The 23217-nt window shown below is 43.1% G+C and overlaps 1 protein-coding gene across 1 annotated transcript; it reads right to left on the minus strand.

Moving 5' to 3' along the window:
- Window positions 1-17583: 17583 nt before the first annotated feature.
- On the minus strand, window positions 17584-22595 carry LOC123160819 (uncharacterized). The gene is made up of 3 exons (XM_044578656.1): window positions 22546-22595; window positions 18441-18604; window positions 17584-18233 (listed from the first exon to the last, which is right to left on the minus strand). The coding sequence occupies exons 1-3, from the start codon at window positions 22593-22595 to the stop codon at window positions 17647-17649; spliced, it is 801 nt and encodes a 266-aa protein (XP_044434591.1). The 3' UTR covers window positions 17584-17646.
- Window positions 22596-23217: the final 622 nt, after the last annotated feature.

A 23217-nucleotide genomic window follows, 5' to 3' on the forward strand; every position in this document is an offset into this window, starting at 1 on the left:
ACTACTTCACTAAACACAAATTCTAATGTTCTCCATGAAGTTAATTGTGCAGCACAACTCCATGAAGTGTCCCAAACCGATGCCACAAATGCAGCAAATCTGAGAGGCTGCATTTGAAACTTTTTTGAGTGAGGGTCTTGTTTGAATGGAGCTACATGAATTTTACTATGTACTGTTTTCTGCTTGATATATTTTTAGTAAGTGGTGTTTGCCACCTTGTGCAACAGTGCAAGCCATGTTTGTCACTCCTCGAAGGTTTTGTCTGGTGTTAAATGCTATGTTGCTGAGTGTCTTGGCAGGGACCTCGAAGGTTTGTCACTCCTTGAAGGTTTCGTCTCTAAATCACACTTCTACTTTTTATTATTACTCGAACAATAATTAATTATCTGGAGGTTATTCATGCCAAACATGGCCAGGACCTAAAGAGTAACAGATTTCATGGGCAGCAAAGCTTGCTCCCTTTAAACGAACAATATCACTGCTTTCAACAAACAAACTGTCAAGCTAGAACATAAACTAACAAATTGATGTGGGCATTATAGGTTCTGATTCGGACAGTAAATATTGCCTATACTCCTTATGATAATGAGAAATGAGACTTGCTTGAGATACAATATGAATCTACTTTTCAGAACTGGAGATACCATATGAAAGTGCTGAACTTGACAGTTGACACAGATGCAACCTCATATAAAATATGTGTTGGAAACACTTGAGCTTTATTACAAAGTAGAAGGTTTTGCAACATAACCACTTATATTCACTGAAATAAACACTGAAATAACCACCACTTATATTCATCAACATAACCACTGCCAATCAGAGATGGGGGACAGGGGAGAGGGAGGGCGGACGCCGGCAGCCGGAGGGGCGGGAAGGGGATGAGCATACCTGCGCTGGACGCAGGTGGGTAGGGCTAGAGCTCGCCCCGGTTCTGCTCGATGATGGAGTTCATCCGATCCTGCAGAGAGAAGGGAAGGTGGAGGAGTCAGGAGGGAATGGAGGGGAGGAGGGAGGTCGAGGTGGACGCCGGCGGGTCAGGAGGGATTTACCTGGCTGCCGCTCGATTTGGCGCGTGGAAGACGAGGTGGGGCTGCGGGTAGACGCGGGGGCGGCGGCGCGGGGGAGCTGCAGTGGTGGGGGGCGCGGGGACGTGGGGCGGCGGCGCGGGGGAGCTGCAGTGGTGGGGGGCGTGGGGGCGGCGGCGCGGGGGAGCTGCAGTGGTGGGGGGGCGCGGGGGCGGCGGGGGTCGGGGCGGCGGCGTCGTGGGTCAGGCCGGTGAGCGCGCGGGTGGACTGGCGAGGGAGAGGGAGGAATTAGCTAAGGGGGAAAACTTACTAATGGCGCACCCCGAAGCGGTGCGCCATTAGAATGTTCTTTTTTACATAGCAATGGCGCACTCACGATGGGTGCGCCATTAGTAATTTTTTTATATAGCAATGGCGCACCAGCCAGAGGTGCGTCATAAGTAATTATTATTATTATTATTTTTTGTTGCATCTAATAATTTTTTAGAAAATGAATATGAATATGAAACAGTAACAATTTTTTACAAAAACAGTAATAATTTTTGTTAGGCGGCGGTGGTGGAGCGGGCCGGGGAGGGTGCGGTGGGTCGGCGGCGGCGGTGGAGCAGGGGAGCTAGGGTGCGGTGGGTCGTCGGCGGCGGTGGAGCGGGGGAGGGTGCGGGGGGTCGGCGGCGGCGGCCGGTGGGGCGGGGTAGAGGGTGCGGGGGGTGCTCGGCGGCGAGGGGGACCGGATCTGACGAGGTGGGATAGCGATCGAGATGAAGGGGGATCGAGATCAAGTGTCCATGAAATATACACTAATGGCGCACCGTGAAAAAGTGCGCCATTACTAGTTTAAACTAGTAATGGCGCACTGTTTAGTGGTGCGCCATTAGTAGTTTTGCAAAAAAATAAAAAATAAAAAAATATATTAGTGGCGCACTATGTGGCTGGTGCACCATTACTAGTTAGAACTAGTAACGGCGCACTGTGCCGTGATGCGCCATTAGTATGTTTGGAAAAAAATTATTACTAATGGCGCACCGTGTGTCTGGTGCGCCATTAGTGTCTTTCACACTCACACTAATGGCGCACCAGCACATGGTGCGCCACTGCTATATAGTAGTGGCGCATCACATGTCTGATGCGCCATTAGTGACCATTCTATCTATAGCCCTTTTCCTAGTAGTGGCGTCATCCCATGGGTCGTCGGCCTTCGCCTAGCCCAGCTGCCTCGCGTCCAGCCTACAGCTGCCCTAAGGTGTAATGTTGCTGTTGATTATTTAAGTGTATTTTCATAAGGTGTAATGTTATAGCATATTTACTTGGAGCATCTCATGGATTATTCATTCAGTATATATTTTTTCAACTTTTTCTGCTGACTATATCTGAAGGAGCCATCCTCATTTAGCATTTGGAAGCCCAGGTTTCCGTCACCCCGGACGTTGACGGGCGGCAGCTCGAAGGACGCGTGGCCACGACGAAAATGGCACAGCAACCGGCACAAGCGGCGGGAGCAGCGGTCAGGACCACGGGCATGGCTGGGCAGTGACATGTGCGTAAGCAACGTAGAGCATGGCGGATGACGCCAAGATGAGATTCTCCATATCGGTCTTATGCATGTTCTGACACGTGCTTTCGTTTGAACCTGGCTTGATTTTTTCTTTGGTAAGATTCAATGATGGTTGATGCAAGCCCATGCTTCTCACAAGTTGGATTGAAGTTTGCTGTTCCTCTATTTGTACTATTGTTTCCTTACCAAATATATCAGTACTGGGGTAGAAAACACTTACCTATTACATAGTTCTTCGCTGACATCCGAATGTGCTGGTTGAACTGTTTCCCCTATATGCAGGAAGTACAATTTGCATGTAATTTTTTACTTTTAGTTTCAGATTATCCCCTTTTCTGTGTGCATTTACTAGACGCTTATATGAATCTGTGTCATCTTTCATCGAGTAAAATGTAAGTAAGTCAAGTTAACATTGAGCATTTTTCAGTTCTCTCTCCTGTTAGGCCAATTTAGGTAGTTTTACTAGGCCATGCATACTTGCTTCGTGTCCTTTCTTTCAGACATTTGGCAAATTAAAATTTCTCATCCAATGTTTAGTTATTTTCTCATTATATTTTCCTGAAGGTGTCCAAATACAATCAATTTACCCCCTGTAAGTGCACCCAATTTGATGTTTTTGTCAATTGTATTATTTAGAAGGCGCAGATTTCTAGCAACCATATAATTTCGAAATGGTATGATATATGTTGCCGTATTGTGACCCCAAGTTGACAAGCAATTTCAAGAAAAAACACCATTTCACTCAGTTTGATTATCATTTTGCAGGCCTGGTATAGCAGAACTAGAGTTGAAGCTCTCTGAGTATACCAAAAAGATGGCATATCTGCAACAGATGGTTTAGGAGCTAGTCTCAAAGGTATAAATTCAGCACTGATCTTGTTGGGGATCGTTGCAGAAACTAAAAAATTTCTACGCACCACCAAGATCAATCTATGGAGAGACTAGCAATGAGTGAGAGGGGAGTGCATCTTCATACCCTTGAAGATCGCGATGCGGAAGCGTTACAGGAACGCGGATGAAGGAGTCGTACTCGTAGTGATTCATATCGCGGTTGATTCCGATCTAAGCGCCGAACAACGGCGCCTCCACGTTCAACACACGTGCAACCCATTGACGTCTCCCATGCCTTGATCCAGCAAGGAGAGAGGGAGAGGTTGGGGAAGACAACTCCAGCAGCAGCACGACGACATGGTGGTGTTGGAGCAGCGTGGTACTCCGGCAGGGCTTCGCCAAGCACCGCGGAAGGAGGAGGAGGTGTTGGAGAGGGGGAGGGTTGCGCCTTGGATGTGGTGCGGCTGCCCTCCCACCTCCCCTCTATTTATAGGGGCAAGGGAGAGGGGGGGCCGGCCCCTCCAGATGGATCTAGAGGGGTGCGGCGGCCAAGGGGGAAAGGCTTGCCCCCCAAGCCAAGGGGGGCGCCCCCTTTAGGGTTTTCCCCAAACCCTAGGCGCATGGGCCCTAGGGGGTTTGGCGCCCAGCCCACCTAGGGGCTGGTTCCCCTCCATATTCAGCCCATAGAGCCCTCCGGGGCAGGTGGACCCTCCCGGTGGACCCCCGGAACCCTTTCGGTGGTCCCGACACAATACCAATAAACCCCCGGACACTTTCGGCGACCGAATAAGGACTTCCCATATATAAATCTTTATCCCCGGACAATTCTGGAACTCCTCGTGACGTCTGGGATCTCATCCGGGACTCCGAACAACATTCAGTAACCACGAACAAACTTTTCCTATAACCCTAGCGTCATCGAACCTTAAGTGTGTAGACCCTACGGGTTCGGGAGGCATGTAGACATGACCGAGACATCTCTCCGGCCAATAACCAACAGCGGGGTCTGGATACCCATATTGGCTCCCACATGCTCCACGATGATCTCATCGGATGAACCACGATGTCGGGGATTCAATCAATCCCGTACATAATTCCCTTTGTCTACCGGTATGATACTTGCCCGAGATTCGATCGTCGGTATCCCTATACCTTATTCAATCTCGTTACCGGCAAGTCTATTTACTCGTTCGTAACACATCATCCTGTGATCAACTCCTTGGTCACATTGAGCTCATTATGATGATGTCCTACCGAGTGGGCTCAGAGATACCTCTCCGTCACATGGAGTGACAAATCCCAGTCTCGATTCGTGCCAACCCAACAGACACTTTCGGAGATACCCGTAGTGCACCTTTATAGCCACCCAGTTACGTTGTGACGTTTGGCACACCCAAAGCATTCCTACGGCATCCGGGAGTTGCACAATCTCATGGTCTAAGGAAATGATACTTGACATTAGAAAAGCTTTAGCAGACGAACTACACGATCTTGTGCTATGCTTAGGATTGGGTCTTGTCCATCACATCATTCTCCTAATGATGTGATCCCGTTATCAATGACATCCAATGTCCATGGTCAGGAAACCATAACCATCTATTGATCAACGAGCTAGTCAACTAGAGGCTCACTAGGGACATGTTGTGGTCTATGTATTCGCACATGTATTACGATTTCCGGATAACACAATTGTAGCATGAACAATAGACAATTATCATGAACAAGTAAATAGAATAATAACCATTTTATTATTGCCTCTAGGGCATATTTCCAACAGATCTTATTTCCTTATTCACACAGTTGTGATTTGGTCATATATTTAAAATCAATTTATACACTTATATCTGAAATTCCCAAGCATATTGTATTAGTTAGTTTGTTGACAGTACACTGCAGTATACTATTTGCACTAACAGGGTAGTCTAGGCTGCCCAGTATGACTATAATCCGAACAAAGACTATGCCGAGACAGAGCTGAAGTTGAGGGAACATTGCAATCGTTTATCAGAACAGTAAAATCCTTCAATATGATATACAGTAAGGTGAATATCATTTGTACTTCTCATTATCATTTTCCATGTGTTTTTTAGTTGTGAGAAGATAGAAGTTATTTGTCATTGTACGAAATCCATCCTTTGGCCCACATGATGGAGGTGCCACAGTTGCATGGGTTTGGTCCATCTGCGAACCGCTTGTTAGAGAGGCTTATTTGAATCAATGTGCTGTAGGTGTTGCTTTACTCTGTAATCTATACAATCTTAATGGCTGTGACCTGTGATTCAGTAGCATGTTATGAGCTAACGGTAATGGCCTGCTGACTAATGTACTCAGAACTTTAAGCCATCTTTTCTTTAAGCTTAGTGGTAATTGTAGAAAAAAGAAAAACATGAGCTAATACTATGATCTTTTATCTTCACACTTATTGGCACTTATTTTTCGGTGTTATATTTTATCTCACTACTTTCTGGTTGCTTCCTAGCTTTTCTTCGGGAACAAATATTAAATTGTGAATTCATTTGAAACCTTGCCATCTTATAATGAAGAATCTATAAGAGATTGTTCAGTGTAGATGGTAGGATGCCTTGGATGTTGATTCGGTAATGCCTGAAAAGAGTCTTCGGAATTGTATAGCTATTCTATCCGAGTGGTAACTGGGATAGATGTCGGTGATGTACTAAATCTCGGTACATTGTAGGAGATCTCATCAAAATTTAAACTCGCGGAGTTTAAGGAATGTATCCAAATCTTTGCACATATATGTGGATTGAAAATTTAAGTTTTAAAGTATACAAATTTTGAATTCTGACAAGACGTGCATTGCAACACTGAAATGGTCTAAGCCGAAGGAGGGATGGACAAAACTGAATATAGACGGTTCTTGGTCTGATGGTCGAGCCGACGCCAGTATGGTTCTTCGGGACAGTAATGGCAAAATCATTTTCTCATCTTGTAGAGAGCTATTCTCCTGCAGGAATGCTCTTGAGTCGGAGCTTTGTGCGTGCATGGAGGGGTTGTCGATTGCCATTCAGAGAACGGAGCTTCCTATTCATATGGAGATGGACTCTTTAGTAGCAGTTAATATGCTCAATGAGGAGGATAGGGATAGATCCTTCTTTGCTTCCTTGGTGTGGGAGATCAAGCTTCTGTTGAGTCTTCGGACGACCTTTGTGTCACATATTTCTTGGGACCAGAAATTTGTCAGTGATTTTTTAGCTTAATTTGCTAGGACAGAAAGTAAAACTATAGTTTGGTTGGCTTGTCAGAGGTACTCGATCTTTGTATTGCAGACCGTGGCGATTCTATCATTTGAGTAATACATTTTTCAACCGCAAAAAAAAAAGACGTGCATTGCACGTGCACACTTACTAGTAAGGCTTAAGGAGCCGAATAGTAATTGGGATGTCGTCCGTACCATTTCCTATTACATCTCGCCTGTGGCGTCCGCGCGTTTGGTCCTGCCAAGAAATCAGGTTGTTGCTCTCAAGTTACTTGCACGGTCGTTGCCTGGGTTGTTCGCTGGGTCGCTACTCAAGTCGTTGACAAGTCCAGTCTTCTTAAGATGTCTGGACACAGGTCCTATTTCGTGCGTAGGTCGCCAAAAAACGGCCCAGAGCATAACCCCCGTTACCTACGCTTGCTCCAGCCCACTTAGATCTGTTCCGATTTCGGGAAGGTTCTGGAAACTTCCGAGGAATGGTTTATTTTTTTATGTATTTTCCATTCTGTGTTTTCTGCAATTTTCATACTCGTTCTTTCCTTTCCTTTTTCTGTTCTTTCTTGATTTTTTTCATGTCCGTATTTGTTTTCTTTTTATCATTTATTTTTTATTTTCTCTTTTTAATATTTACATCTTTCAAATTGTGGAAATTTCTTAATAATTGTTAAAACCTTTTGAAATCAGGAACATATTTTGAATTCGCAGAAACAAATTAAATGAACATTTTTTAATTGTAAACAGTTTCTCACAAACTTTTTTTTACCAATTCACAGTTTTTTCAGATTCTGAACTTATTTGAATTCGTGATCAAGTTTTGAATTTTTCAAAATGTTTTTGGAACTCATGAACATTTTTTTAATTGTTGAGTGTTTTTTTCAATTTGGCAACATTTTGTGAAATGCATGAAAATTCTCAGAATTGATGAATAAACGAATATTATTATCATGAACATTTTTATAAATTGTGAACATTTTTTGAGTATGCGAACATTTGTTTTTTAGAAATCACGAACTTATTTCATGAACATTTTAATTTCTGTATATTTTTCAAAATCATGAACATTTTCTGAATTCATGAACACTGTTTTATGAGTTCTTAATTTCTTATAAAAAGTCCGGATTCTCATTAAAATAAAAAGAGGACAAAAAGAGTTTAAAAAAAAATGAAAAAATTGGGGGATTGTCGCCCCACAAATGGGCTGGCCCAAAAGAGCACACGGGGTGAACGTTTTGGGCGCGTTGGCTGGTTTCCCAGCATGCACCATGCCTCCAATAGAAAGCAAAAACCCTGTAATTAGAATAGTTGAAAACTCAAAAAGAAAAAGGAAAATGGGTATTAAAACACAAAAAAGAAAAAAGAAGAGAAAACTGTAAAGGAAATACTACGCAGGCAAGAAAAGAAAGAACATAACTCAATAAAACTGAAAGCAAACCATAAACATAGAAAATGGAAGAAAGTAAAAAGATCAGCAAAATCGAACCAGTTTACAGAAGGGAAGTCCTATGGTTTTCTTTAGTTCTCCTTCTCCTTTTTTTTTCTTTGGGTTTATTTCTTTCTCGGTTTTCACCAGTTTTCTTAAGTTTTCACTTGTTCCATTTTTTGGTTTACTTCCGCTGTCTTTTTTCTTTTCCTTTTTGTTCAACACATATCTAGTTTTTTCACACATAATGCACATCAAGAACAGATTTCTATATGTCTTTAATATTTTCAAAATACACTATTATAACACTTAAAAGAATATGGATATCTACATTTTTCTTATACATCAAGAAATGTTTCCTATAAGTATTTAACAATTTCCAGTACGTGATTAACATTTTTATTCAATAAATGCTTCTATGTCTTTTTTATAAACGTTCTAAATTTTTTATATACAAATAAAATAATTTTGATGCATCTTTAATTATTTTGGAAATACAGTATTATAATTGTTACAATATGTCTTCATATCTCCTTTTTAAATATACATTGTATATTTTTGTATACATGGTGAACATTTTTTCTACACATTTAAACTTTTTTGAATGCAATGATTAACAATTTATTAAATACATATTTTCTTAGATATTGTAAATTTATTTTATACAGATGAAAAATTTATTTTTATTCATTTTTTAAATACTTGTTTAACTTTTTTTTTCAATCACATTGTTTTGATTTTTATTGAATTCGTGTTAAACATTTTTCAAATATGCGTTGTAATATTTTTTATTCCAAATGCTATCAACATGTTTTGAAAGTTCCGCAAACATTTAAAAAAAATTGAAGTATTTTTGTGTGGAATATTTGTCTTTTAAATAGTTTTTTATAAATATATGCAAAAAAAGACAAAAGGGAGGAAAAACGAAACAGGGTGAAGAAAAATAGAAGCCTGCTACTGGGCTGGGTCACTAGGGGCGTTACTTCAGACAATGTTGTCTTCTGTCTCGCTACAAGCCATACATAGTCGCGCACATGGGCGGAGACAGGCCCCAGGCAGCCCAGGCGGCGGCCTGGGGTGTGCGACCCATCTCCTTCGTGCCATGGCCCAATTCGCCTGGGGCGTAGGGCACCGAGGCCCATCTCCTTCGTTCGCTTTACTTCGTTGCCTGCCTGCCTCGCGTCCACTGTGCTCGACTTGGACGGACGAATCGATGGCTCGCCGCCCCTTCCCCCGACTTGGACGAACCCTAGGCGTGGCTGCATGACCTGCGCTCCGGCGCCGCCCGCAGCCGCTTGCCGTCGTGCGTGCCTACCCAGCCGCCGCCCCCCCCATTCGATCCACTTTTGCGACATCAGGTTGCGCCGCTGCAGGCTGCTGTCCTGTCCGGCGAGGCGGCAGGCTGCCCGGCGTCCGACAATGCATCCGTTGTTTGCCAGGAGTCTCGCAAGTGCAACCCACCCCATCAGCCTTTGTCCTCAACCGAGCCGCATCACAGAGCAGATAGCAGAGCAAAGGTAGCTATTTCCAAATCCCATTCTTTTTGCTTCTAGAGCAAAGGTAGCTATAAATTTAGTCATATAGCTTGTAGTTTTTGTAAAAATGTTGATAATGATTTACTGTAATGCACTGTTAGATAAAGATGGAACATGGCAGCGTAGTCCAATTTTGACTAATTTGAATGGGTTTGCTTTTATCAAATAGGAGCATGTCTTCTACACAGTACTTCCTATGTTAGTCATTCTTCCAAGTTTATTTAGAGAGGTAGTAGAAACAGGCAAATGGGTCTACAACCGATCCAGCTAATCTACTAGCTCCAAATCTTTGCGGTACTGATCTATATATATATATGCTACATATTGTCCTTTGATTTATCTTGCTTTATTAGTTGACCCGTCATGGAACAAATGTTTAGTTTCTTAGTAGTTATGCAACATAGATTCACTTTTGTATGCCTTGAAACTAGAGTTTTTAGGGGTAGTTTTTAGCTCATAAGTTTCTCGCCTGGGGCGTCAGCCATTCCTGGCTCCGCCATTGGTCGTGCACACTCTTTTATTTGGTGCTTTAGCTGCCATTTGAAGTCAAATTCGTACAATGCGCACACCCTTCTCCCCGCATTGGGCCGGCAGGTTTAAGGCGCCGGCGGGAAGCTCCTATTCCCGGTTTTGGGAAGCTACCATAAGCTTCCCGCCTTGTTTTGGGTAAACTTCTGTCCTGTGTTTTTGGTTTATTTGGACTGGTTTTGTTCGGTTTGCTTATTTTATTTTACTTTTCATGAAATGCCTGAAACTTTTTGAGTCAATTGTTTTTCAAATTCAGGATTTTTTTCAAATTCACAAACATTTTTACAATACCCCATGAACTTTTTTCAAATATGTGAACTTTTTCCAAATCCACAGTTTTTCAACTTTTTTGAAGTTTTCTGGAAATTCATGAACTATTTTTTACATCCTTGAGTTTGTTTTCAAACTTGAAAATTTGTATGAATTCATGATATTTTTTATAACATATGAACATTTTTGATTTTTTCATGAACTTTTTTCACATTTTTAAACTTTCCGCCACAACCGTGATTTTTTGTTGCGAATTCATAACTTTTTGAAAACCAAGTTCTTTTTTACGAATTTTCAGATTTTTTTACAAAAGTCAAATGGTCAATGGTTGACCGGTCAACCATCAACCAAACAAATGAAGAGACAAGCGACCGTGCGACCCGAACTAAGAGATGTGCGATTGTGCAACCCGTATATTGGGCCGGCCAAAGCGAGTGGGGCGCGTGAGCGCTAAGTGGCGAGTTGGCGTAAGGCCCTAGGGAGGAGCTCTCACATGTATCTGGTGTGTAATTCTAAAAAAACTATCTAGGCTTTTTTTGCGGGGTAAAGAAAACTACCTAGTCTGTATACCCCTAAAAAATGTAGCTTGTAATAACTTTCATAAAAAATGGTTTGTAATAAATCATGTTTAGAAAAAACAGGTGTTCGCTCAAGAAATGAAAACATAAATAAGATGATTTTAGTTTTTCAGAGTACACCCATGCCATCCCATATACTTCCAACATCCAATAGGAGGAGGCAGATGTCATCTTATTAGGCTTTAAATTGTGATTCCAAGCTTTAAATTGAGATTTCAAGATTCATGAACCATGTTCCAATGCCCATCGAGAATATTCATCTGATATATCATGTAATTGTTTTTTGTGTAATTCGTGAAGTACTCCAAAAGATCACAAAAGTATGTTCCATCTATTTTATAACTTTGTTAATATAGATTTTGTTGCCTATGGAATATGTCCATCTACATACTATTCACTTAAGTTGTGAGTTACTTCATAATATTTCCAGGACAAACATGACATGTTTTACTAGTGTGTCTTCTCTTTATATCTAAATATAATCGTTACAAGTACTAACCCCTTTTCTTATTGATGCAACAAAGATATATTGTAACATTTATACAAAAATAATGTTGATAAAACTCATACAAAATTATAAAACATAGAAAACCAAAAAAGTAATAAAAATTAAAAAGAGACGATATAAACACTTACAAAGCTAATGGAAATCAAGAACGAAGATCAAATAGTTCTTCCCCAAGTCCTAAGAAAAGGAGGGCTTAAATTCCGCTCCGGCCTTCTCCTCTATCTCCGGACCGAGTTCGGCAAAGAGCGCGTTGGTCACTGCCCACTCCTACCGGAGGAACTGCCGGTTGGCCTCCATATAGGCCTCATCCTGCATGGACTCTAGGATGGCCTGCTGCTCCACCATCTCCGCGTCTTGGGCGATGGCGAACTCTGCCTCCACCTCCTCCATGTTGAACCCCGGAGCAGGCTGCTCCGCCTCGTCCTCCTCCAGATCTGCCACCTCCATCGGCTCCGGCAGCAGCTCTCCCTCCTCCTCCTCCTGCCCCGGCGAGTTCGGAAGCAGCCCGGCAGCGATGCGGGCGGCATGCCTAGTCTGGGTCTCCTCCACTATCTTCGTCCAGCACTCCGGCGTGAGCATAGTGTATGTGGTGATCTTCTGCCAGACCATGACGATGTCAGAGAGCATGGGAGAGCGGAGGAGAGGAGGCAGACGGGCTCGGGTGACGGTGCAGAGAGGGAGAAGGTGGATGGGCTAGGGTTGGGGGATGCCGGCCGGCTTAAATAGCTGGATTTGGCCTCGGGCGACGAGCCGGAATGGTGCCACATGGTGTTCAAACCATGGCGACGGAGGAGGCGTCTGTTGGACTGCGGGTTTTCGGGTGATTCCACGTGGGACCTCATCGTCAGTTCCACATGGCGGACGCGCCTGGGCGCACCCATATCCACCCCATATTTGGGCTGGATATGAGGGGTGCCAGTCAGACCTGGTGTTTGGGGCCCATTTGAGGCACTCGGCTGTAGATGCTCTTACTCTAATGGAGTGTTCACGAAAGAGTGGCCTTGTTCTCCATGAGGAGCCGTCTTCAAGTGTTGAAATCTCTCACTAGGGGGATAGATAAGCTAAGCTCTATCAAATGAGTTCTATCCTTAGCTAACCCTAGAGAGGAGATGATAGAGGAGTATATATAGGTTCTCCTATGAAGGATAAAGTTAAGGGACAAATGGGGAAAGAAACATGGGCCTTTGATCCCCTTTCTCTCGCAGACAGGCGAGCCAGGAGGTCCAGTGTCAGAACAGATAGGTAGCCCGCCAGAAGGGCCATGGAGCTCAGGGTACAAGGCCCTGGATCCGGAATGTCTAGAAGCTCTGCCATGATGTCTTCGCCTAGACGTTCGTCGATGCTTCCAGAACCCCTCCTTCGTCATTTCGATTCCTTCTACTTCCATGTTTGCCTTTTAGATGGCGCAAATGTTCTCTTGTGCTTGATATTCTCCGTGCCATACATGACGTTCGGGTCAACCCTTTGCAGTGATGGCACACACGTCAGTTGGTGATCACTCTGTCACAGTTCTATTTTTGTTACTTTCCTACATTTAGCTTTAAAGATTTTCTACAGTTAGCCACACGGGAATGACACACCTGACAACTACGAGCTTCGCGGCTTCGCCCAATAACACACACACACCCCCGCCGACGCGTTGTCCTGACAGTTTCTGCTCTTGCACAACCCAGGCCGTACCAACCCTCCCGGTCATGGCCTCCAAGTTGACGGCGACCCGATTCATGGGAGCGAGATCTCGCCAAACCCGGCTCCAAGAGAACAAAGCAACGATTGCATTCACTGTGACGCAACACGCGAGGGAGGACTCTTCTGTTCTGTCAGGGCCGAGGCAAGCGTCAGCTCTCACGTCAGGTGTTCGTCTTCGATGATCCGGCCGAGACGGTGACATTACACGAAAGTAACAAGCTCGCAAAGCATGCGTGTGGTGAGGCACGAGGCATGGTGTCGGTCGATCTACTTGTACATACTCGAGTCATGAACTGTGTTGAGAAATAAAAATATATGATCAATTGTATGGGAGGAATACCTCCCAGAAGGTGTCTGTTGGAAAAGAGATGTCTTCCCAACACACTCCTTCAACATGTATATAAATGACCACATTGCAATAGATCTAAGAGAATCACTTATGTCTCTACTTTGTCTCTTACTTTGATATTACAACAAACTGCACCCAAATAACTTCTGGCGACCCAAATAACTGGTAGACGGACGCATACCCTACGGAGGGAAAGAGAGCCGTACTAGCCTGGATTGCACCTGTCAAGTTCGTGTCGTGATGCAACCAAGTGAAGTGGTCATGTCCAAAAACACCAGGTCTTGACAAACACTGTTAGCGTTGCATGCGAAGCCACACATGCATGGACAGTAGGACACACACCGTCAAGCACACCGCGTCATGCATGCTACCTGTACACATCTGCAGAGGCGGCCAAACGCATCTTGTCGCTCTCCCGTTGAGGGTGGGTGGCAGTGAGATAATCATCGATGGACTCTAAGCTAACAATGTCACAAAATGATTTGAAATTGGTACCTTGAGGAAATTGCTTGATGAGTTGGTTAAGCAAAACTACAAGGGAAAACATTATGCCATGAGAATAAAGGGTACAGAAAATACGCTAGTAATATATATTCCACTGTATCAGTGAAGCATCTAATCAATGTAAAACCTGAATATAAATGGCATATGTATTATGGAGGGGAGCGGCGAGTCCTTAAAAAGGTAATGTTCACAAAAGTGTACCCCTTCTCTAGCTGATCACAATCATGCATTGGATGCTTCTTTTAGCCTTGATGCCAACTATTTTCTATATATGTTAACATGTCTTATATAAATCCCTCTTTGTTATTTACAACCATATATATTTTTTGAGGCAAAAGACAGTAGTTTACAACCATATTTTACCGATCTCTAGTACTACACATATATAAGGACCCACATGCAGAGTGAATGTTAGAAATATCTCTCACAAACTACTCTTGTTTTCCCAAGTCAAACAAAGTGCGGTAGGTGAGTGCTTTAAATACTAGTTCTTGAATCCCCCCTGCCGACCACGCGTCCCCCCCCCCCCCCCCCGGCGGGCGACTCGGGGGCGACTAGGGTTCCGCCGCCGCCGCCCCTCCAACCCTCTCCTCCCCCCTCGCCGCCACCGGAGACGGCCGCCAGGACAGCCAGCGCGGGCACCGGTGAAGGTGGCAACGGGGACTGCGGCGCTTTGTCCCTCTCGAAGGCCATTGGTACCTGGGGCGGCGGCGCCGCGCGACCGCCTGCGTTCGCAGGCGGTGTGCTGGCCAGCATGCTCGGCCGTGAGGGTGGCGTGCCGCTGGTAGAGTTTCTGTCGCGGCACAGATCTCATATGCGTCAGATCTGGAGGTACGAGATCCCGCCTCCTTGCTGCCTCTCTAGCTCTGTATGCCGTGGACTGCAATTCGCTCGTTGGCTTAGGTGTTGGTGAGCATGGCGGAGTAGCTTGGGGCCCGGGGGAAACCCTGGCCGACTTGGCTGGCCCGGCGGGGTGACGCCCAAGGGCGCTACCAAGTATCCCAACTCTCCACCCTGACCTCCTGCCAGGGTGAAAACCCACAATCCCCTGTGGATTTGGCGGTGGCGGCGCCTTGCGCGTCGTGACCTTCTTGAAGTCGTCGTCATGGGTGTAGGGGCTCGGATGGGAGGATGTGCAGGCGCGGGATTGAGGTTGCTTGTGTCTCGAGCTTGTGTGGATGCGGTGTGGGCTGTAGGCACCGTCGTCTCTTCTGGTTGGTGCTCTCCGGTGGTGGTGGACGCCTCTCGGCCCCAACCATGCGGCATCTCGATCCTGACGGTAGGGGATATGGTTCCCCTTCCCGGCGGCTGTGGCTTCATGTAAACCGAAGAGATCTGGGTCATCTCAACGGTGGTGCTTTGCTGCCTTGCCTCTCGCATTTTTGCTCGGTTCCCTGCTGCCTCCTCTTTGGCGTCCGACTCCATGAAGCTTTCCTTCTCCAACTAGTTGGGCGCGGTCAGGGCCGTCTCCAGAAATTTGGGGGCCCGGGACAAAAATCAAAATAGGGCCCTAATTTTTTTTAAACCATATAGTTGAAGAACTAATGTAAGTAAAGCATACTCTCCTTAATTATTTAACTTAAAATATGTCTGCTTTGGTACAATATTTAGGAAATATATCAAATACTCATGGTAAAATAGTAAACATGGTGCTAAAGCAGTAAACTTCTAAACTGACCTCATTTTCTACCAAAAAGCAACATTCTTCTAGTATTTCTTGAAATGAAATCTTCGATCAAATCTTCATAATTAATCTTCTCCAAGATATCATTTTCAAGTCCTATAGTTGCCAATCCATTGAGTCTTTCTTGTGACATAGTAGAACGCAAGTAGGATTTCAACAACTTGAGTTTAGAAAAGCTCCTTTCTGCGGATGCAACCGTCACAGGAATGGTTAACAAAATTCTGTATGCAATAACAGCATTAGGATAGATTAAGGAGCGCTTCTTCAAAAAATTCAGAATATCAAGTGGGCCCATAGATTTCTGAAGTGAGTCTTGGAGAAAAAGTAGCTCGCAACACAACTCAAGTCCATCAATATCTTTATTTTCTCCACTCTTAAGTGCACCTTCAAGATTAACACAAGCAGCCAACAAACTCTTATCATCCAAGGATCGCAGCCTATTTGAAGTAAACAAGAAACCAAATATTTTTTCATACCCTTCATACTGTTGAAATCTCGTGTTAAGTGAAACTATAGCTTGATCAACAATATGCAGAAAATAATTGACCCTAAATGACTCCTCTGCCGATTGTGAAACAATAGATGGATCATCTGCACCCTCACCAAATTGCCTTTTCCTCTTGATTTGACGCTTGGTGCGGAACTCTGGATCAATATCCATCTCCATTGCAATTATTTTTGCATCTTCCAATGCTTTTGAAAAGCCAGATTCTCTGTACTTGGTGAAGAAGGAAATCAAGCCCTTTACAGACTCAATTGCGATATCAATAAGCATATCCTTTGACTGCAACTCTTTGCTGATCAAATTAATAGCTGATAATATTTCATACCATATGATTATTGACACTAAGAATTCAAAGCCACAAAGATCATTTTCTGCCAATGATTGAGCTTCACTACTTGTCGATGGATCTTTATCATTTTCAGCCACTTGTAGTAAAGCCTCCCTTATTTCTGGTAGTTGAATCCTTATAGCCTTAACACTATCAACACGACTCTCCCAACGAGTAGCTGACAATGACTTGAGTGTTACTCCTGTTATATTATTTTTGAGAATTTGCCATCTTTTAGTAGAATTAGCAAATGTTGTGTAGATGCGTTGAATAATGCCAAAAAAATCAGATGCTTTACGACAAGACTTTGCCATATCACATAATGTCAAATTTAGACTATGGCAACCACAAGCCGAATAAAAAGCTCTCCGGTTTATTTCCAAAACTTTACTTTTTACCCCTTGATGTCTTCCTTTCATATTTGACCCATTATCATATCCCTGCCCTCTCAGATTATCAATATCAAGGTCAAGACTTTTCAATTCATTTTTTAGAACATCAAACAATCCTTGCCCGGTGGTATCATTCACATCCAAAAAACCTAAGAATGATTCCTCAATGCAAAAAGAACCAGAAGATGCATCAACATACCTAATTATCAAAGACATCTGCTCTTGGTGGCTTGCATCGGGAGTACAGTCAAGTAAAACAGAGAAGTACTTTGCTTCTTTTACCTTTCTAATGATTTCAGACCTGATTGCAACAGCGAGCAAATTTATTAGTTCATTCTGGATGGAAGGACCAAGATAATGATCACGGATTTTATCATTTGTGATGCGGTCAACATGTTCTTTTATAACTGGGTCAAATTCAGCCAACATTTGAACCAATCCTAAGAAATTCCCATTGCTATCTTGGTACACCTTGCTATTACTGCCACGAAATGCTATATTATGTTCCGCAAGAAATTTCACAATCAAAAGAATCCTGAGCAAAACTTTTCTCCAATGCTCCCTTTCTTTTTCAAGTTCTTGCTGAGCAACTTTATCAATTGTTTGATTCTTCTCCAACCTGAATCGCAAGTCATACCAAGTACTCATATTTGTGACATGTTCTCTGCCATTTTCATGCTCTTTGAGTCTACTGATAAGATGATGCCAGTCACTGAAGCCATCATTTGCTAATTGGCCTCTAACATGTCCCTTCCTAAATAATTTGCAGCAAAAAATACTTTATCAAGATCTTTGCTGTACACAAGCCACTCTCTATCACACTTTTCTCCATTCGAGAGAACTCTAGTGTACGATAATGCAGAAAACCTTCTACCAAATTTGTCTGTACGACCATGCTCAATAGACGGGTCTCTTTTAGGACCACTTTGCGCCAAAATATCAATCATTGTAGGATCAAGTGCATCCCAAGTTCTTGGATCAAATATATCCGGTTGAACAGAATTATTAATGTTATCAGCAACATTACCTTCAGCAACAATATTAGCATCATCACCTTCATCAACATGAATAGAATCATCACCTTCGACTACAGTGTTAGTATCATCATGTTCATCAGATTCTGCAATGTGAGCCTCAACCTCTACTGGATCACCACCATGTGCATCATCAATATTAGCATCAGGAGTTTGGTTTTCAAAATTGCTTTGAGGTTCTTTCACAACAAATTTATCGAGAGCGCCCTTTTGGGTCCGAGCATCTTCTTCTAGCTTTTGTTTCTTCCTACGCTTCGAAGCACCAGAATCATACTTCCTCCCTGGATGCATGAATATTTCTGTTCAATGAAACAAAAAGTAATCTGAGTCAATTCAAACTCTAGAAATTGTAGCACTGTATAGCTAAGAAAATAGATAAAGACTTCACCCAGATGAAATATTAGAAAATATTGTTTAACAAAAAATAGTTTACCGCCTAATGCCTACGCTGGCAAAATAAAAATAGGGTTTTGTCTACAAGGAATTACGCCGGCGAGGGATGAATGATCCGCCGTGGGGCTTCGGTGGCCGGCGGCCGCGTACGAAAGGCTGAACTGACGTGTTTGCTCTGCCGCCGTTGCCTTGCTCTATTGCCGTCACCCAGGCGCCCAGCCGCCATCGCCCCTGTGTGCCTTCTCGTCGTTCACGAGCGCTGATCGATTAGGTCATTGGGATTAGATCGGATGCTAAAACTGCTAAGCGATGGGGGTTAGAGAAACTACGGGCTGGAGGGCTGCACTGCATGCGTACGTGTATATGGGCTGCCTGGCTGCCTGGGAATGCTTTTTTATTGGGCCTTATATATATATGTATACATACGTATTCCTGGACTGGGGCCCCCCAAATTTTGGGGCCCTGTGCGGTCGGCCAATTTGGCCTTGGCCATCGACGGGCCTGGGCGCGGTCAGTGGCGATGCTGCCGGCATGGCTTATCCCAAATTGAGGTGGTCTCCCTAGGTCCACCATGCGATGTGAGGGCGGCATCCTTCTAGTTCTCGGGTGAGTTTCTCTGAATCTCGATGGTATAACACCTACGAGCCATGGCGAGGGGGTTGGGTCCGTCTTCGGTGACAGAAAAGGAAGGTGCTGTTTTCCCTCCTTCCCTAGGTGCTCCTGGAGCAATGTCCATTTTTGACAGCCAGCTTTGTCATGCCCTGCTGCTCCGTCCTTCATTTGTAGGATACTAGTGTGGAGTACTCTGCCTCTAGCAAGCTGTAATCTTCATTTTCCTTTCTTAAGTTAGCTTGTGTAGGCCATGGTTTTGGTTTCTTCCCAGCGTTCCCCTTTGTATCAGTTTGGTCATCGTTCTCTGGGTTGTATGATGTAACTCCTGGCCGGTTGATGGCTTTGTTAATTCAAAGTCGGGCTCTTCACGAGCCTCCATTCCGAAAAAATACCGGTTCTTTGGGTCTATCTTCAAGCATTCCCCAGCTTCTTCTTCGACCATGATGGCACACGTCAGAGCATCGCTCACATCGAGATCTATACTTCCACACCTACCTCTCTATTCAATTTGTAGTATCGATGCTAGTTTCCCCATAAGATCAATTTCTTGTTCTACTCCATGGTCCATCCCAAACCATCGCTTCTAGTGAGATATAAAATTTGAGTTCTACCTCTCGATCCATTTGGAAGACTGCTACTGGTGTTCACATAAGATCTACACTTCATCCTACTTCAAGATCCATGTCAAAGCATCGCTAATGAGAGATTTACTCTTGATTCCGGAAGTCTTATAGCTTTGTTTTTGGTGAGATCTGTACTTTACTCTCCGCCATGATCTTCTGAAAGCATCACTACTGTGATATCTATACTTTGAGCGATACCTTCCCCTCTTACTTGGGGATCTATGGATCCTTATTTATGGTAATTGTGCATTATTTTCCATCTTGAGATCCACTTCTATGTTTTATGTACTCGAAATATTGATAGGTCATACTGTAGTTCCTTACTTCTTTATATCTAGATCTATTATGATATTTTTCTTAAAACGCTTATCTCTAATTTATCTCTATTGCAGATAAAATTTATCCAGAGTTTTGGAGGTTTGTTCCAACTTGCTTTACTATTTTTCCAAAATCATTCTTCTTTTAGTATCTCAGGATCTATCTACGTTGATACCCATTTTCTCTTATGAGTGCGATAATCCAGCTAGAAGCATCGCTCATAGAGAGATCTTTACTTCGAGGCCTATCTCGTTATCTGCCTAGAGAATTGATATTGGTACTTTGGTGAGATCTATTTTTATGTTCTACTTCATGATCCTTCACCAACTACCTATTATAGCGAGATGTAAAATAGGAGATTTTACAATTAACCCATTTGAAAGATCGCTACTAGTGTTGATGTAAGATATATACTTAATTCTACTTCCCGATCCATGTCAAAGCATCATTAGTGACATCTTTAATTTGAAACTGTGAAGTCTTAGAGCATTGTTTCTAGTGAGATATGCACTTTTCCTTTGCATGATCTATCTCAAAGCTTTGCCTCTAGTGAGATTTGTACTTTCAACGGTACCTTCACTCTGCTTGAAGATCTATGTGTGGTCTTGAAGATCCATCATGCATTTTTTTACATCTCAAGATCCATTCTTATGTTCTGTGTCCTCATAGAAAAATTTCTAAACTATACTATGTAGTTCATTACTTCCTTATATCTGAATTTGTTATCATATTTTTAGAAAATTCTTATCTAGTTTTTATTGCTACTCTGGATAAAAGTTTTGAAGTGTCTTGAAGTTTTCCACTCGCATTACTTTTTTTGGGTCAAAATCATTACTCTTACAATAACGATTTCGATGACATACTTCTTTCAATACCTCTAGATATATCCCATGTCCATTCTTGTTATCCTATAAAAAATCATCTTCCTGATCCACCACGATTCAGTAGCTCACTTCTTTTATGATCTACCATATAAAACCCCTACATGTTCCATTCAATTTGTCAAGGTCTCTTACAATGATCCATCACAACTTTATTTAAAACCCACTTTAAAATCCACCTAGATCTACTCAAGCTCTTATATAAGATTTATATACAAGCCATGTTTATCTTGTCTTATTTTATCAAACTGTTTGTTCACGATCTATCAAGAGTAGTTGTCACAATTTCTCTATTTGGTCTACCATATTCGACTCAAACTTCTTCCACTATCTACAAATCATGTTGACAAATGATTTTCTCTCATTTTTGTAAAAGAATTTTTCACGATCCAACCGGAATAGTTATTGTCCTACGATTCATATATTTTATAACAGTCTTATTCATCCTTATAAATCATTGCATATTGTCTTCGTGTACGATTGAGGCTAAAGTTTGTATGATCTCTTATTCCTTTTTAGATCCTATTTTTTATGTAAAAAATATTTTTGTTATTTATCTAGACACATTGAAAGAAACTGAAACATTTTTGCCCTCAGAGAGAGAGAGAGAGAGAGAGAGAGAGAGAGAGGGAGAGAGAGAGACATTGGAGAAAAGCAATGACATGTTTTTTTTGTTTTAGGTGATCACACATCATGTTGAAGAAGAAGATATAGTGCGGCTAACATCAAAAGAAATGGAACCTCAGATATGTTAGCTTTATCTTTTTTTGTCACCATTTTCCTTTGTTTATTTATTCAATTACTTTTTAGTTGAGTTACACTTTTATAATCTCTAACAGAAATAAATGCGTAAAGGGGTGTTTATCATATTTAGTTATCTCACATAATCTAACATGTTAGTTTTTTGATTTGATACAACGAAACCATGGATATCCAAGTGAGACTTTGACTAGAAAAAAGAAACACCATTTTACTAGGCTAGCTTGGCCACTTTGGAAAAGATAAAATTGTTCTACCAGACTGTATTAGTAATGAATGTTTCACCCTAGCAGTGCAATAAACCATTAAATTCTCATGGAAAAAATCTCAAATGCATTACGCACACGCACACAGGCACACGTGCGCGCGCGCACACACACACAAACACACTTATCTATTCGGTGCGTTATGAAGCCATCAAATTCTCTTAGCAAAATGACAAACTATTTTGTTTGGCAAAATGAGAGGTGTGATTGTTGGTATCTCCTAAAGCTGGCTAACTTTTCCTGTACTGTTGTGCCTTTGCTTACAAATATTTTTTGGTAGATATTTGGATGGATCTAATCAATTGAGGTTGTTGTGCTTTTGTCTTATTCTCCACTAAGTCACGAAATTAATCCTTACCTGTAGTATCATACCATACTTGTTTGACATATTCATAACAAAAAGGGTGGTTCTTCTCTAGCTTATAAAGCCAAGCTTGCATTCACATCACTATCTTTCGCTGGAGCACATGAGATACCCCAAATACACACCATTATTTTTAGGGAAGTGAAATGCATTTTTCCTTTATGTGTAAACAGTGTTAGTGGCATATAATATCATGCATTTAGAACCACGGACATACTCTAAAAGAAGGTTTCAATCATAAACATTACTTTCTTGTAGTGACTCGGGCTTTAATCAAGAATGATGGTTCACGTTTGCTCTTAGGCACTTCCACATTGGAGCACCTTATCGCTAGAGATGTCAATGTAGTACTTCTTTTTTTCCTAAAACACACATACTTGTTTTTGTCCTTTTTTCCGTGCTGCTTGTCTGAGACGCACGCCGACATATTTCTAGTGGGTTGTGTCTATAGTAGTCATGATGAGTATGGACGGTATAGCGAGGCGGAAGGGCCTACGTTATCTGTGGAGAGAGAGCATGGCCACGCTGAGGCTAGGAGCACCGGCGCCGCATGGTGGCATCAGCTTCACTGCCTCCACCCTCCCCGCCTTGCGGTTCCAGTACTTGAGGGATGACCGGTGGCGCACCTCGGCGAGGGGTTAGCTCCGCTCCGGGTGAGGGAGTGTGCGCGGGCTGCTCGCGGTGGCCGCGCCATCGCTTCCTATGACCCCATTGGAGTGGCACGGGCGCGTCTAGCCCTACGGTGCTGTTGCCGCCGCAACTACTGACGTTGGGTGCCTGGAAGGTGTGCATGGCAACGTTGTAGAGATGGTGGCTCACGAGGGAGAGGGTGAGCACACCGCCACTGGCAGGTGTGGGGCGTGACCCAACAACTTGTGCTGCTCGAGCGAGGTGCGGGTGATGCTGGTAGTGCGAGGCCTAGAGGGAGAGTGGGAGGGGAGCGTGTGTTGGCTTACCTGCGTGATTAGGGTAAAACAGCGGCGAAGGAGACAAAGAGGAGGCTACTAGATGAGAGATGATGATCCGACGCAAGGCTCCTCCTCGGTCGA

The sequence above is a fragment of the Triticum aestivum genome, chromosome 1D, assembly GCF_018294505.1.
Source record: "Triticum aestivum cultivar Chinese Spring chromosome 1D, IWGSC CS RefSeq v2.1, whole genome shotgun sequence".
NCBI lineage: Eukaryota > Viridiplantae > Streptophyta > Magnoliopsida > Poales > Poaceae > Triticum > Triticum aestivum.